Below are 15,294 nucleotides of genomic sequence, written 5' to 3'. Positions count from 1 at the left end.
GTTCGTTAGGGTAAAAGATTACAGCCTGAGGTTGTTAAAAATGTCCAAATCAAAGCATCGTCAGGAATGCTTTCTCAGCAAGGATCAGATGCTGGTAATCCTGGGCTCCTGCCTCATTGCAAGGCAAAATGGCAGCTGATCTCTGCATTGTCCTCCACACTCACTTTCTCCCCAAGTTTCACTGTGTACAAGAGACGTATAGCTAATCTCTCCCTTCTCCTCTCTGCCTGATCTCTTCAGTTTCAGACTGCTACTCTAATTCCAGCCTCTGTCCTCTCTCTCAACATCTGTGGGATACTCTGTCTATCATGGCTGCAGGTGATCCTGGAGTCCTCTCTTAAATGGCAGAGAAAACATTGCAGCTCTTTTTCTCTCTGCTCTCGTCCATTTACATAGTACTACAGTAAAGGATTCAGACCCACCCTGGGTCCCACAATCTAAACAAAGGACCTAAAATGATCTAGTCAGAAGTGGTCTAATCAAAAGATTCCTTAACCAAATCTAACCAAAAGGTCCTACATACATTAGACTTAAATGAACAAGAATGGGTTAGCTGAAGAACATAATTTGGAGGGGGCCACAAAAGAATCAAAACAACACATAAATTAAATTTAGAAAAAATCCTCAGATGCAAGTTCAGTCAACAAGAAAATCAATTGCATTTCTGTATATTATCCATGGAAAATTGAAAACTTGAATTTAAAGGTACAATTTACAATAGCATCAAAATCATGAAATATTTTGGGTAAATTTAACAAAACTTTTGCAAACTGTGCCCACTACAAAGTGTAAAATATGGGAGACATTAATTAAATCAACTTCAATACATATCCAGTTTGTTAATCTTGTTTTAATTAAATGTACACACACAAAAGGCCAGACATTCAACTCCTAGGAATTTATCCTAGTGAATCAAAAATAAATGTCCACATAAAATCTTGTACATGAATGCTCATTGTAGAATATACAATAGCCATAAACTTGAAAATTCTGAATATTCATCAGCCAATTAATACTCAGCAATAAAAATGCATGGACTGCCTTTTGGTTCTTGACAAGATAGAGTAAACACATTTCAGAACGGAAAAATACAATCACTGATTGTGGCTGAAAAGAGCATTCTGAGGACATAAATATCAATACAAAGGAAACTAGAGAATAATCTAGAGATTGTAAAACATAATTTCAGTGGTGGAAGAAGATTGAGGTTGAATAGTAAAAATTTAAGAATGCTCTTCTTTTACAAATTGTTAAGAATATGGTGACTCAGGAAAATTACAACTAATGCAACGTATGGGTGTTAGTTAACAGGAATATTGTAATATTTTGCAACAATGGCAAGAAGGTATTATTTCAATACTAAGGGATGACAATAGGGAAGTAAAAGGGGGTATGTGATTTTTACCTTTGGAGTAATGAAAATGATATATAAAAAAAAAACACCTGAGGTGATGACAGCACAATTCTGTGTAGAAAATGAGAGCCACTAAGTGTACATTTTGAATGGGTTGTACAAAAGGTAGGAGACTGTGTAACACAGGGAATCCAGTGATGGTTGATGGACTGGATAACAGGACAATATGAGACGATTTTCTGCTAAACAATAACGAATATATACTACTATTATAGGATGTTAATAATTGGGTATGTAGGGGGAAAATAGACCAAGTGTAAGACATGGGCTAGAGTTAGTAATATTTTGACATTGCTCTTACAGAGTTTGTAACAAATGTTTCTCAACAAGGCAAGGTGTTGGTGGGAAGATGGGTGGGAGGTGTTCATGATAATATGCATGTCTTATGTAAATTCACAAATTTTACCATATATTTATTGGTTATATATATTCATATAAGAATGATATATTTCAATAAAATTTTATTTAAAAATATAATCACTGAAGTAAAAAATATATATAATGGCTTAAATTAATTGAAGGAAAATGAAAATAGAAACAGTGAAATTAAAGATGGATCAATAGAATTTCCAAATCTGAATAACAGAGAAAAGAAAAGAAAATTAAATACAGCCCAGAAAATGGAAAAAATTCAATGCAGAAAAGAACAAATATTTCTCAAAATAATGACCGAAAATGTGCAAAAGACATAATCTGAAGTTTCAAGAATCTGAGTGGACCCCCAAAGGAAAAACAGAGAAAACATCTTGAAAGCAGTCTTAAAGTTATTCACATGTTAAAGAGAAGGGAAAAACAATTCAACCCATTCAAAGCATGGATCTTGCCTTGGTTTTCACGTTTAGGTCTGTAGTCCATTCTGAGTTGATTCTTGTATAGGGAGTAAAATAGCAGTCCTCCTTCAAACTTTGGTTATGGACCATTTGTTGAAGAGACTGTTCTGTCCCAATAAAGTGGATTTAGCAGGCTTGTCAAAACTCTGTTGACCAATGAGGTGAGTATATATTGCTGAACTGCCAATTCAATTACAATGATTGATGTGTTTATCTTTAAGTCAATACCATGCTGTTGTGACCATTGTAGTTTTGTGATACACTTCAAAGTCAGGAAGTGTGAGTACTCCATCTTTACTCCTCTTTAAAGGATGTTTTAGACTCTTCAGAGAATCTTGCTCTTGCAAATAAATTTGATAATTGACTTTTCTATTTTTGTAAAGTAGATGGCTGGATTTAGATTGGGATTGCATTGAATCTATAAATCAGTTTAGATGGAATTGGCATTCTAATGCTATTAATTCTTTTTTTTAAATAACACTTTTTAAAAATTATAATTAATGGATCACATAGAAAGTTACATTAAAAAAACGTGAGGGTCCCATATAACCCAACCCCCAACCCCTACCCCCATCATTTTTGTAAATTGTATTTTTTAAAGCTACATACATCACAAAAAAGGTTATATTATAAAAAACATAACAGGTTCCCATATACCCCCCATCCCCCCACCCCACTCCTCCCACGCCAACAACCTCCCTCATCATCGTGGCACACTCTTGCACTCGGCAAACACATTTTGGAGTGCTGCTGCAGCTATTAATTCTTTATATCCATGAACATGGAGTGTCCTTCCATTTGTTTAGGTCTTCTTTGATTTCTTTGGTAGTGTTTTGTTGTTTTCTGAGTACAGTCCCTTTACATCCCTGGTTAAATGAATTCCTAAATATTTGAGTCTCTTTGTTGCTATTGTTAATGGAATGTTTGTTTTGATTACCTCCTAAGCCTGTTTGTTTCTGGTGTATAGAAAAATTGTTTATTTTTGTCTGTTGATCTTGTATTTTGCTCTTTTGCTAAATTCATTTATTAGCTCTGTTAGCTTTCTCATAGAAAGTTCGGGATATTATAAGTATAAGATCATGTCATCAGCAATAGTGAGAGTTTTACTTCCTTTTTTCCAATTTGAATGCCTGTTTTTTATTTATCTTCCCTAATTGCCCTTGCTGGAAATTCTGGGAGAGTGTTAAGTAATAGTAATGACATTGGGCATTCTTGTCTTCTTCCCAATCTTAGAGGGAAAACTTTCAACTTCCCCATACTGAGTTGAATTTGGCTGTGGGTTTTCATACATGCACTTCATCTTGCTGAGGAATTTTCTTCTACTCCATCTTTCACCATGTTTTTTTTTTTAAGATTTATTTATCTCTCTCCCCCTCACCACCATCCACCCCATTGTCTGCTCTCTGAGCCCAATCACTCTGTGTTCTTCTGTGTGTGCTTGTATTCTCATTAGGTGGTTCTGGAAACCAATCCTGGGACCTTCTAGAGTGGGAGAGAGGCAATTATTCTCTTGCACCACCTCAGCTCCCTGTTCTGCTATGTCTCTTATTTTCTCTCCTCTGTGTCTCTCGTTGCATCATCTTGCTGCTCCAGCTCTCTGCATCAGCTGGCACTCCTGCATAGGGTGGCATCCTGCACAGGGGCACTCCTGTGTGGACTGACACTCTGCATGGGCCAGCTCACCATGCAGGCCAGCTTGCCTTCACCAGGAGGCCCTGGGCATCGAACCCTGGACCTCCTATATGGTAAGCGGGAGTCCAACTACTTGAGCCACATCTGTTTCCCTCACCATGTTTTTCCCAACAAAGAATTCTGGATTTTGTCAAGTATATTTTCTACATCAATTGAGATGATCACTTTTTTTTCCCCTTCAATTTGTTAAAGTGGTGTATTATATTGTTAGATTTTCTTGTGTAGAAACACTCTTGCATACCAGGAATAAAACGTACTTGGTCACGGTGTATAATTATTTTAATTGCATTTGGATTTGATTGTCAAGTGTTTTGTTGAAAATTTTTGCATCGATATTCATGAGAGTTATTGGTCCATAATTTTCTTTCCCTGTAGTATCTTTATCTGGCTTTGGTGATGTTCACACATCATACATATAGATGTTCATACCAACCATAAATGTTCATACATTTATATCCACGCATAAAATGTGTTGGGAAGTTTTCCCTTTTCCTAAATTTTTTGGAAGAGTTTAAATGGGATTGTTATTAATTCTACTTGAAAGATTTGGTAGAATTCACCTGTGAAGCCATCCAATCCTGGACTTGTCTTTGTTGGAATATATTTGTTGACTGATTCAATCTCTTTACTATTGATTGTGGCATTCTTCTATCTTTTGTAGTGTCAAGGTAGGTAGTTTGTGCAGGTCTGGGAATTTTCCATTTTATCTAGATTGTTTAATTTGTTGACAAACAGTGTTTCATAATATCTCTCTTGATCTTATTATTTCTGGGGGGTCACTCATAATATTCCCCCTCTCAATCTTGATTTTATTCATTTTCATCTTCTCTGTTTTTTTCTTTATTAGTACAGCTAAAGGTTTGCCAATTATATTGATCTTCTCAAGAACCAGCTTTTGGTTTTGCTGACTTTCTCTATTGCCTTTTTTCCCTCAAAGTCATTTTATTCTGCTGTTCTTTCTTTCTTTCTTTCTTTTGTTCTTTCTTTCTGTTTGCTTTGGTATTGGTTTGCAGTTCTTTTTCTAGTTCCTCAAAGAGTTCACTTAGGTGTTTCATTTTCACTTATTTTTCTTTTTTAATATGTACTTAAGACTATAAATTACTCTTTCAGCAACTTCTTTTACTGTACCCATAAGTTTTGATAAATTGTGGTTCTCAGTTTCTTTCATCTTGATATATTTACTAATTTCTCTTGCAATCTTTTTCTTTGACCATTGATTGTTTAGAGATGTGTTGTTCAGTCTCCATATATTTGCAAAATTTGCCCTGCCTGACTCTTATTGATTTCCAGCTTCATTCCATTATGATCAGAGAAGGTGCCTTGTATAATTTCAATCTTTTTATATTGATTGAGACCTGTTTTGTGACCCAACATGTAATGTACCCTGTAGAAAGATCCATGACACTTGAGAAGAATGCACAACCTGCTGATGTGGGGTACAATGTTCTATATATGTTCGTTATATTTAGCTCATTTACTGTATTGTTCATGTACTCTCTTTCCTTGTTGATCCAATGTCTAGTTGTTCTATCTACTGATGTGAGCGGTGTGTTGAAGTCTCCCATTTTTATTGTAGTGACATCTCTTTCTCTTTTCAGTTTTTCCAAAGTTTGCCTCATGCATTTTGGGGCACCCTTGTTAGGATTATAGATATTTACAACTGTTACTCCTTCCTGGTTGATTGTCCTTTATATTGATATATAATGCCCCTTTGCATCTCTCATAACTTTTTTTTTTGCATTTAAAGTCTGTTTTATCACATATTAGTATAGTTATCCCTACTGTATTTTTTTAAAATTGCTGATTGCATGAAATACATTTTTCTAAATTTTCACTTTCAGTGTATTTATATCCTTGGGGCTGAGATGAGTCTCTTGTAGACTGCATATAGGTGCCTCATGTTTTTTGAAATCCATTATGCAACCTGTATCTTTTCATAGAGAATTTAATCCATTAACATTCCATGGTATTGTAAAGCCATTACTTAGATCTACCATTTCATTCTAGGCTTTCATAAGTCATGTTTAAATTTGCCTGTCTTTCTATCTTTCAGGTTACCCTTTCTGATTGTCTTCACTTCTGTACTCTTCTCCAGGTCTCTCTCTCCTATCTTTTCTCTGTTCCTACAGAACTAACTTTACTATTCCCTGCAGAGCTATATTTTTGTTTACAGTATCTTAGTTTCTGTTATCTGTAAATATTTTAAATTCCCCTTCTTACTTCAAAGACAGTGTTGCCATATAAAGAATTTGTGACTGTAGTTTCTCTCTTTCATCTAATCAGCTGAAGTCTTTAAAAGGAGAAATCATGACTTCAGTATTCACAAGAGAAAATTTCCATCTTTAATTCAGTCAGCCAGCTTCTCTTGGGCAATGCATTGAAAACCTTCATCAGAGTTTACAGGTTGTGGCCTGATCTATGGAATATGGGTTATCTCCACAGGCAAGTGTGATAATTCTATTAAAAATATAATAACATTTACAGGTATCTACTGTTGGTACAGAAAATCTGAATAATACCAACACACACAAGGGCAATTTTAAAAAGGTTTGGAAAGGGAAAAAATATTCTTAGTGAACAGAATTCTCACCAGTGCACTGGTTATCTACTTTGCATGAAAGGTTAATTGTATCTAGAAGGGGCTTCCAAATGAGACATCCAGTGAAATAACCACTTCAGAAGGCTAATGGTTTCATCAGCTGCTCAAGGGCCTGGAAGGAAAAAGGCTGGAAACATAGAGAAAAGATGGTCTGTGGTAGAGTGATGTGACTGCATATCAAAGTGGTGAGGAAATATGAAGATTTATGTTTCACTGGTTCATGTCGACTAAGATGAATCTACCCTGGAGGAGATTCCATGCAACTAGGCTTACAAAATGACAAGGTCAGTCAATGTTAGCCAACTTTATCACTGACAATCCTGGAACTGGCACAATAGGCATTTAAACAGAGCAGCTATAGTGCAGCGGTACAGGCTGCACATGAGCTCAAAAGCATTGACTCCAACTTGCCAAAGCTACTCTGCCTACTGCTGCTTCTAAATGTCCCACCTCTTACCAGAAGGATCATTGTTGACCCATCAATAAGGCAGTATTTTTCAAGGATACAAACCATCTACTTGCTGGACAATCAACTACAATGGGCTTTTTACATCCTGGAAAGGCCAGCAGTTCATCCTCTCCAGAACAGTTGCCTATTCTGGATGTGAGTTTGCCTTTCCTGGCTCAGTTGGCAGTCTCAACCAGCACCACTATTGGGGGTTCATAAAATGCCTTATATTCAAGCATGTAATCCCCACAAGTTAGCATTTGACTGGAAGACTTACTTTTCAGTGAATGAAATTCTAGAATGGACCCATGAGCATGTAACCCACTGTTTGCCTAACATATCACGATGTCCGAAAGCAGCTCTCTGCACGAAAGTGTTGGAATGGCCTAATGAAGGCACAGCCAAAGTAGCAGCTTGTAGGCAATACTCTCAAATGAAGGCATGCCATCCATCAGGATGTAGTATATGTGCTAGACAGAGTATCCTCTATGGTGCTGTATACCTAATAGGAAGATGAAAGGCAGGCGTGGCTCCACTTACCATAACTGACATTACTGCACTGTTGATTTTTTGCTTCCCTTACTTGCAGTTCTGTGTTCTCTGGGGTGGTAAGTTTTGAGTCGCATGAGAATTACCGGCTATGGCTCATATCAAGACACCTTGGATTTCTTGTCCCCAAGGACTAGCAGTTGAGGAGTCCCTGTTTTGGCAAGATAATTTATGCTGAATAGCAATGTGAGCTATATCTGCTTTACCTCACTGTAAGCAGGGAGGATGACACGTGGAATCTAAGTGAAGAAGCTTGCAACTCTCTTGTGGAAGAGATAAATACAGGAATCTTGCCTCAGAAGTTCTCAAATCCCTCAGCAATAAAGGTGTAACCCTATTAGATATATTTTAAAAACATGTTAGATGGTCCTCTAGTTTCCCTTTCCATTTACTTTGTCCCTTCTCTTTCTTTTTCGCTGTTTAAGTTCCATGGCCCATGACTATCCGGTAAAACAGGAGACTTGCAAACCAGTTTTGGAATTACTGTTTGATAATTTATAGGGACTCCAAACAAGGAGAAGGATAATGGAAATAACTCCCAAACATGAGTTGTATTTAAAGTTGACACTGCAGTCTGAACTAAAATTGCAGGACATTTTGATACTTCCTGTCTAATAAAACCCTGAAATTTGGTTTAGTTGTGATGTCACCTGGTATTTAGGTACTCTGTGATATGTATCAAATGATTCAAACCTTTAAAATGATTTTGAGTCATTATTATTTTGTACACTCTGTTCTATGATTTCAAATAGGTTTGGACAAACGTCCAACACTAGTGGGTTTCTGGTCAAGGACAGAAAAATCAAAACCCTTGTTTCCTTAGATTCTGTGCTAGCTGAAGTAGCATGGAGGCTACAGGCTTTGGTTATTTTTTCTTATACTTTTTATCTTGAAATTATTTCATATGTACAGAAAACATGGAAAAAGAATACATAAGCCATGCGGGGAACATCAGCATAAATGCTTTGTTTACCCAGATCCAAAAATACTAACATTTTGCCATATTTGATTTATTTTTCTATCTATCCATCTATCTTTATAGCCAACCAACCATCAATCCATCCTTTCCCTCTCTCTGTCTCTCTGAATTCCTACCTATCTACTGTCATCTATCTCTATCCACCATCTAACTATTTATCCATTTTATAAACATTTGAGAAGAGGGTATATACATCATGATCCATTTCCTGAAAACAAGGATGTCCACTTTGTAACTACAAGTACTGTTACCATGTTCAAGAACTTTTACATTGATATGAAGCTTACAGTCTCTTCATATTTTGACACATCCTAGTAATGCCCTCTTGAGCCTTTGCTCCTTGGTTTTATTCTTTTTAGGCTGAGCTTTGGTCAGATTGAAGTCAATATTTTCTTATGTTCCACAGTTCTGAAGTTAAATGCAGAGATTTAATTTCCCTAAACTAGGATAAGACCCACTTCTCTTCTTCTACCTTAGACTTAAATTTAGCTATGGGAAACTCCTAATGAACCCAAGCCCTTTTCCAGATCTGCTCTAGATATTTCATCTGACACAAAGCTTGTAAGTGTTAATTTTCTCTCTATGTAGCATGGTTTCAAGAAATATAATCTTGCATTAGAGTTGCCCTTGGCCTTCTGGGGGCATGGTAAACTTGTGCCTTTGTAAAGCACCTGAGAAGAAAAGGCATAAATAAGCTAACAACATGAATATCTTTTTCCAAGGGTACAAAGAATCCAAGAAAAAAAAATTGTAACAGATTCAAATTCTTTGAAGCCTCTTTCAAACAATTTCAACCTTCTTCCTCTCCCAAAACCCTTTTCTCTTCCATCTACCTGTGATTCTGCTTTTTATAATGCACCCCTTTCTTCCCTCCCTAATTTCCTGGTCTCTATCAATTTTCTTTTTTGCTCCCTTTTGTTTCCTCCCCATCTATGTCCTGCTTACCAAGAATTTCACCCTTCTGGAGTTTTCACAGACCTAGAAATAGGAAAAAATGCTTTTAAATATTTACCCTGAAGATTTCATTTTGACTAGAAATAATCCTTTCCTGCTGATAAGGTTTTGATGAATCTGTCTGAAACATGTGGCACTGATTAGAAACTACTTTTAAGGAATGTTTAGAGTTAGGCTTTAATACTGATACCTCCTCTCTTTTTTTGCATGGTCTAAAATTTTAAATATCAGATGTTATGCAGAAGCAAAGAATAGGAGGAAGAACACAGCCATCCATAAGAGACAATACTTAGTTTAACATTTTGAAACAGATAAAGAATGAAAAACACAAGCATTAAAACTTACGATACTACAGATTAAACACCTCGAGGGAAATAATTTCCTTCACAAGTACAAAACAGATCAATAAGGATACATGCAGATATTGAATTTAAAAATAAGAAAGAAATAAAAGTCTACAGGGTCACCTTTATGGTTCTATGGCCAAATGACTGCCCAAACAGCAACAAAATGAGCACATACTGGTGGCAGTTTGATACTATTGATGGATTCTATGAAGAAATATTGATTATATTTGAAAATTGATCTGTTTCTCTAGGCTTGATACCATTTGATTTTATTAGATTCAGCTGAGATGTCTGCTTAGCGTCTGTAAAGTTTAGGGCTTTGATTCAACCACGTCATGAGAGTGTGACTCAGTGTTGAGTCCCAGCCCACTTGGGCTGATAAAACAGACTCTCACACAGAAGCAGATACACAGGAAGTGAGAGTGCTCCATAGCCATGGCCCATGGAAGAGGGATGAGCCTGATAATCTACAGCTGACCTTGTGAAGAGAAGAGAGTAGCTGAGCCCAGAAAGCAATGAGCCTTGAGGAGAGATGAGCCCTATGCCAGGCTACATCAGAAGAAGCTGGGACCCACAGAACCTGAAGAGGAAGGAGGAAGGCTGAACCCTTTCAGACGTTGCCTGCCATCTTGTGTCAACACATAACAACAGTTTTTGGGTGAGAAAGTACTTCTTACGGTACCTCAGGTTGGACTCTTTAAAGCCTACTAACTGTCAGCTTCTATCCCAAATAAATACCCTTTATAAAGGCCAACAGAGATCTGGTACTTTGCATCAGCACTCCATTGGCTGACTAATATACTCCCCAAGGAAGGTACTCTCTAGTTTCCACAATGCCTTTGGATGACCGAGAAGTAATAACTATGTTAGTAAATGTTCATCCAACCCCATTTTAGTAGAACTGGGGCCAAGTGCAAATGCAACAATCATGATTCAACAAGGAAACAGTGACAGTAAACAGCTCTCAGAATCATCCTGGATGAACATCTGGTTTACTCATTTGGATAAGCACTTAGACCAGCACTGCTGGCCAACAGAGCTATATAAAAGATGGTCAAATTACAATGTTGCCGGGTGGCAATACTACTGATTCTCACCTTGTACATTCTTCTTCTACCCTTGGTTGGTACCCTCAGCCTGACTCAAAATTTCCTGAAAGAGATTTGATCTGAGGCCTGAATCTTTTATGCGTTAAGAATCTAACACTAGGGCAGGTTAGGCCATGTTTTAGTACACTATTTTAGATGTGACCACTTCCTGTTCCTTTACCTAATGTTTTGACTCTGTACATACCTTAGTCAATCAGCTGAAACCTGCAATTATTGAGCAGATTGTGCAGGAAAAATTTCCAATTTTTTAGTGTGAGAGGTTATGACTCAAACAGAGGCATTACGAAGCGGTGTTTATCAGTGACTAGTGGATGTGATGGTGGCACAGAAAAGCTAAAAAGTCAAAGAATTATACTTGAAATACCCCAGCTTTAGCACAATCCAAGAATAATTATGCTAATAATGGAAATGAGAGACTCTAGCTTGTATTAAACACCTAAAATAGTCTTGGTCTTCCTCTTTTGATCATTACTAAACCCTGAAAAACTGTACTTCATTTCCGAATATAAAATATATACTTTGCCCAAGATCACATAGTTATCAGGCAAGAGAATCACTGTTGAATTCATATCCATATTAACAAAAGCTGTTGATCTTCCTAGTATATCACCTCAAGTGTAATTTTTTATATGCATTTGTTAAAAAGATAATAAACAACTATCAAAAATTCTAGTACTTAATCAATGGAGTTTAAAAATAGTCCTTGAAATTATTGAAATAACTACAGAAAGTATTTGATTTACTAAAGGTGTAGCTAAAATATTTAGAGTTCAAATATTTAATAACTTCAGGTCCTCTTTTACTGAATCTAAGAGTTATTGCTATCACCTATAAGAGGATATGGAATATGACCAGACCTGGAAAGTTAACCAAATTTAAACACATAACACCCATTTTTAATTGCCAAGACATTTTATTTGAAGATGACATCCTCAGAATAGCTGAAGGATTATGTCCGTGACAGAGTGACTATGGAACACTTTTCCATTAAGTGCCGATGTTATTTATTTATTCTTTGGAGTGTGCTAATCTTATGAGATGGTCTGATCAGCATATCTTTTCTCTGTTGCTTCATATGTATATTGTACTATTTTTGAAAGGACACCAATGATCAAAGCAGCCATGAAAAGAGCTAAACGAATCAGTGTCGTAAGTAGTACCTTGTTTAAACTAACAACTATACGGGGTCTAACACGAAATTCTTTGTCAGGTGGAGGGCCACTATCTTCACTGCCACCTGGTCCCGTCATATTACAGTTTGGTGGTCTCCAACCAGGCTGACAGTGGCAATGTTTCTTATTGTTGCATACCCCTCTGAAACTACATGTCTTCACATCACAGTCAAAACCCAGATCTTGAAAATAAGTACAATTCTGGTCTGAACAGTATTTTCCTGGGCCACAGGTTGCACCATTCACTACAAGGCCCATGTATGGCAGTTCAGTCCCAAAGTGTGCTTCATATCCAAAGCATTTTTCTTCTTTAATTCCTGGTACTATTATGTGACGAAACGTAGTGTGCTCACCTCCACCAGGGATACAGTTAGAACTACTACAGTGCAGCATTCCACAAAAAACATTTTCCGGTTCACATTTAACAGGTTGTCCTCCCCCTCGTCGAATCTTCACTCCACAGTTTCCAAAACGGTCACCTATTACATTGAACTTCCTATAGCATGCTGGTACAGCGTCTTTTACTTGGTAGCCAAAGAGGGCTTGACACTGCATGTCACGATCACTGCAGTTTCCTCTCATACAAACAGCTGTTGGTGAGCATGGGGTTCCATCCTGGATAAAAAGTCTTCTGGGCACATCTTCTTTTTCCCATCACAATACTCTGGTAGATCACAGATACCAAGTATTCTTCTGCAAATTCTTCCAGGAGGAGCAATTCTACAGTTCTTGCAACAATCTCCCTTATCACAAATACTGCCAAGGGCGAGGGCACAATTGGTTCCACAGCACTTATCCACAGAACATTCTTTAAAGGAGCCACAGTCACATTCTTCATTCTGATTTACAATTTTATCTCCACAACGAGGAGCTACATAAGGAAAATTAGTGTATGGAACGTTCTGTTCACTCAGACAACCATCCCACCCAGAAAGCCTAGAATGCATTTTGGCATAAGAACAATTGCTCATTACATCTAGAAGGCCAGGGTAAGGAGCCATGACACAGTTGCTTCTTCGAAAACAGAAACAACCTTCTGCATCATGACCAAGGCCCAACATATGACCTAGTAAATGTGCTGCAATAGTTCCAGTCATAAATAGGTGATACCCTTCCACAAATATATACAATGCTCCCCAATTGGGATTGCATATGCTGGCATAGTTAGAAAAGTATTTGTCACCTCCGATTGTATGTCCTGTAAGAAGAATTGTTGTATCATGTGGTACACCTCTTCTATGAATATTAACCCATTTCCATATACCAAAATCACTTATAGTGTCAGCAGCACTAGTACTATCGGTTATTTCTGACCTATCACGTTGATCCCATATGAATATAGCACGTATACTGACAGATACAGGCACTTGCATGTAAATGGTATGAATTATGTTGTTTATGTAAATTATCTTCTCTATTATATTTGTAATGTTTTCATCCATCCTATATAATGAGTTAGAAACATGATAGTGAATTTTCAGGTATTTCTTATGTGGCCACAACCTAGAAATAGGGCCTGCTCTAGGAGTTTCAGCAAATGTTGCCCCCTTGAATGCTTGATTTATTTCTTTCCCTTTGTTCTTACACCTTTCTCCCTGTCTTGATGTTCCTTCTAACACAAGCAGAGAAACCACATGCTCAAATTTGGAAGAAATCTCCAGGGGTTTGATTTCATAAGTAAAGCAGTCCACCTGCGGCATGCCACGCAGACCCCCACAGCAGGTGTCCATTGTGGCCACAGACCTAGGAACCCCCTCCAGGAAGCTGTAGTAGTAGCAATCTCGGGGGACAAAGGGGTAGTCCTCCTGCATGGCACCTTGATCATTATTGGTAATAATTGGAAAATATCTGGGCAACAGCCCCTTTTTTACCTTCATGCGAACAATGTGTCTTCGGCCATGGAAGCGCATGCTATAGGAGAGCTGGCCTGGCATCTCAGCTCCGCCCACCCTGTGGGGCATCTTCCTGGGGATCACAACTTCAGATGAAGTGAAACGCCATGCTGGTGGGTCATCATTGCAGCAGACAGAGGACAAGAACACCCAGAATATATGGAGCAAGAGAGCACCTCTCAGGAGGGTCTGGGCCCAGGCAGGCTCCATTAGTGTGGGGGCCTGAGACCAGAGAAAATGCAATCAGGTGAGAGGAAGGTAGAAAGTCTAAAACAGCAACATTCTTAGCAAGGCCGAAATGAGATTTCAGTTGGGTTGGCCTCACCTAACTGGGTGAGGGGCAGGGGAAGGGGTGGGGGGGGAAGGAGGAGAGATGTTGTTACATAACAATGGAGGGGCCATTAGGCGAGGCTTAGTGAGCTGAGGGAAACGGGAGTTAAAGGTCATATATTCTCTTGGGAAAGTTACAGAGGAAGAATAAATGAGTTTGGTGCAATTTTAGGACATCTATAATGAGTTTTTTCTCAGATCATAATGAGGTAAGGGGTTTGCACCTAATTAAAACAAGGCAACATCACAAAGGATGAGGGAAGAGTAAATAGCTTCTTGCAGGGAGTTTGAAGGCAGAATTAGTTTGACTCACACTTTGTAGAAATAGAGTGGAGTTGGAAAGAGTGATGGGAAAATAGTATAAATAGATATCATGAATTTAAAATGAGAATATATAATTATTTAATAGCTTCTTAATGCAAATATTCTTATACCTACTCTAGGACCCAGAAATTCCATTCCTAGGATTTGACCAAATAGTCTGGTATATGAATATTCATAGAAGTGTTACCAGATTTTGTCTAGGTTCTTGACTATGCTGCAGAAATGAATTTCAGAGCACATAGGGTGAGTTAGGCCAGTAATTTATTAAGGTAGGGAGGGAAGGAAAGTGAGAGAAAACAACAGATCATGGGTCCCAGGTAGAGAGGAAGGGGCTGAAAAATGATAAAATGGGCTGATATATAGACTACAATTTCCCATGATAGATTATAAATGCCCAGGTTTTACTTGCATGCTGATCCATGCGGGGGACCGAGAGAAGGCAGCCAGAATCAAGATCCAAAGGCCAGAGTCTTGCCTTGTGCCTGAACTGTTAATTATTATTAACATTGTTAATTATTCCACCCCTTTGCTAATGGCAGCGGAGGAGTTCCAGCTGTTTGCTCTTTTGATTGATTACCCCACCCATCAATCCCCCAGGAGGGCCCAGTGATAAAGTCCTTGGGGAATATCCAGGACTACTCCTGGCTTCCAGAGG

General features: G+C 37.9%; 1 protein-coding gene across 1 annotated transcript; it reads right to left on the bottom strand.

Moving 5' to 3' along the window:
- Positions 1-11,952: 11,952 nt before the first annotated feature.
- LOC101426278 (disintegrin and metalloproteinase domain-containing protein 21-like) lies at positions 11,953-14,195 on the bottom strand. Its single transcript, XM_012527231.2, is given in 2 exon segments — positions 11,953-12,716; positions 12,719-14,195. Coding segments are annotated over 2 exon segments (2,241 nt in total).
- Positions 14,196-15,294: the final 1,099 nt, after the last annotated feature.

This window comes from Dasypus novemcinctus, chromosome 3, assembly GCF_030445035.2.
Source record: "Dasypus novemcinctus isolate mDasNov1 chromosome 3, mDasNov1.1.hap2, whole genome shotgun sequence".
Classification (NCBI taxonomy): Eukaryota; Metazoa; Chordata; class Mammalia; order Cingulata; family Dasypodidae; genus Dasypus; species Dasypus novemcinctus.
Note: the sequence above shows the minus strand (reverse complement) of the source record. Positions and strands in the feature narration are given on the sequence as shown.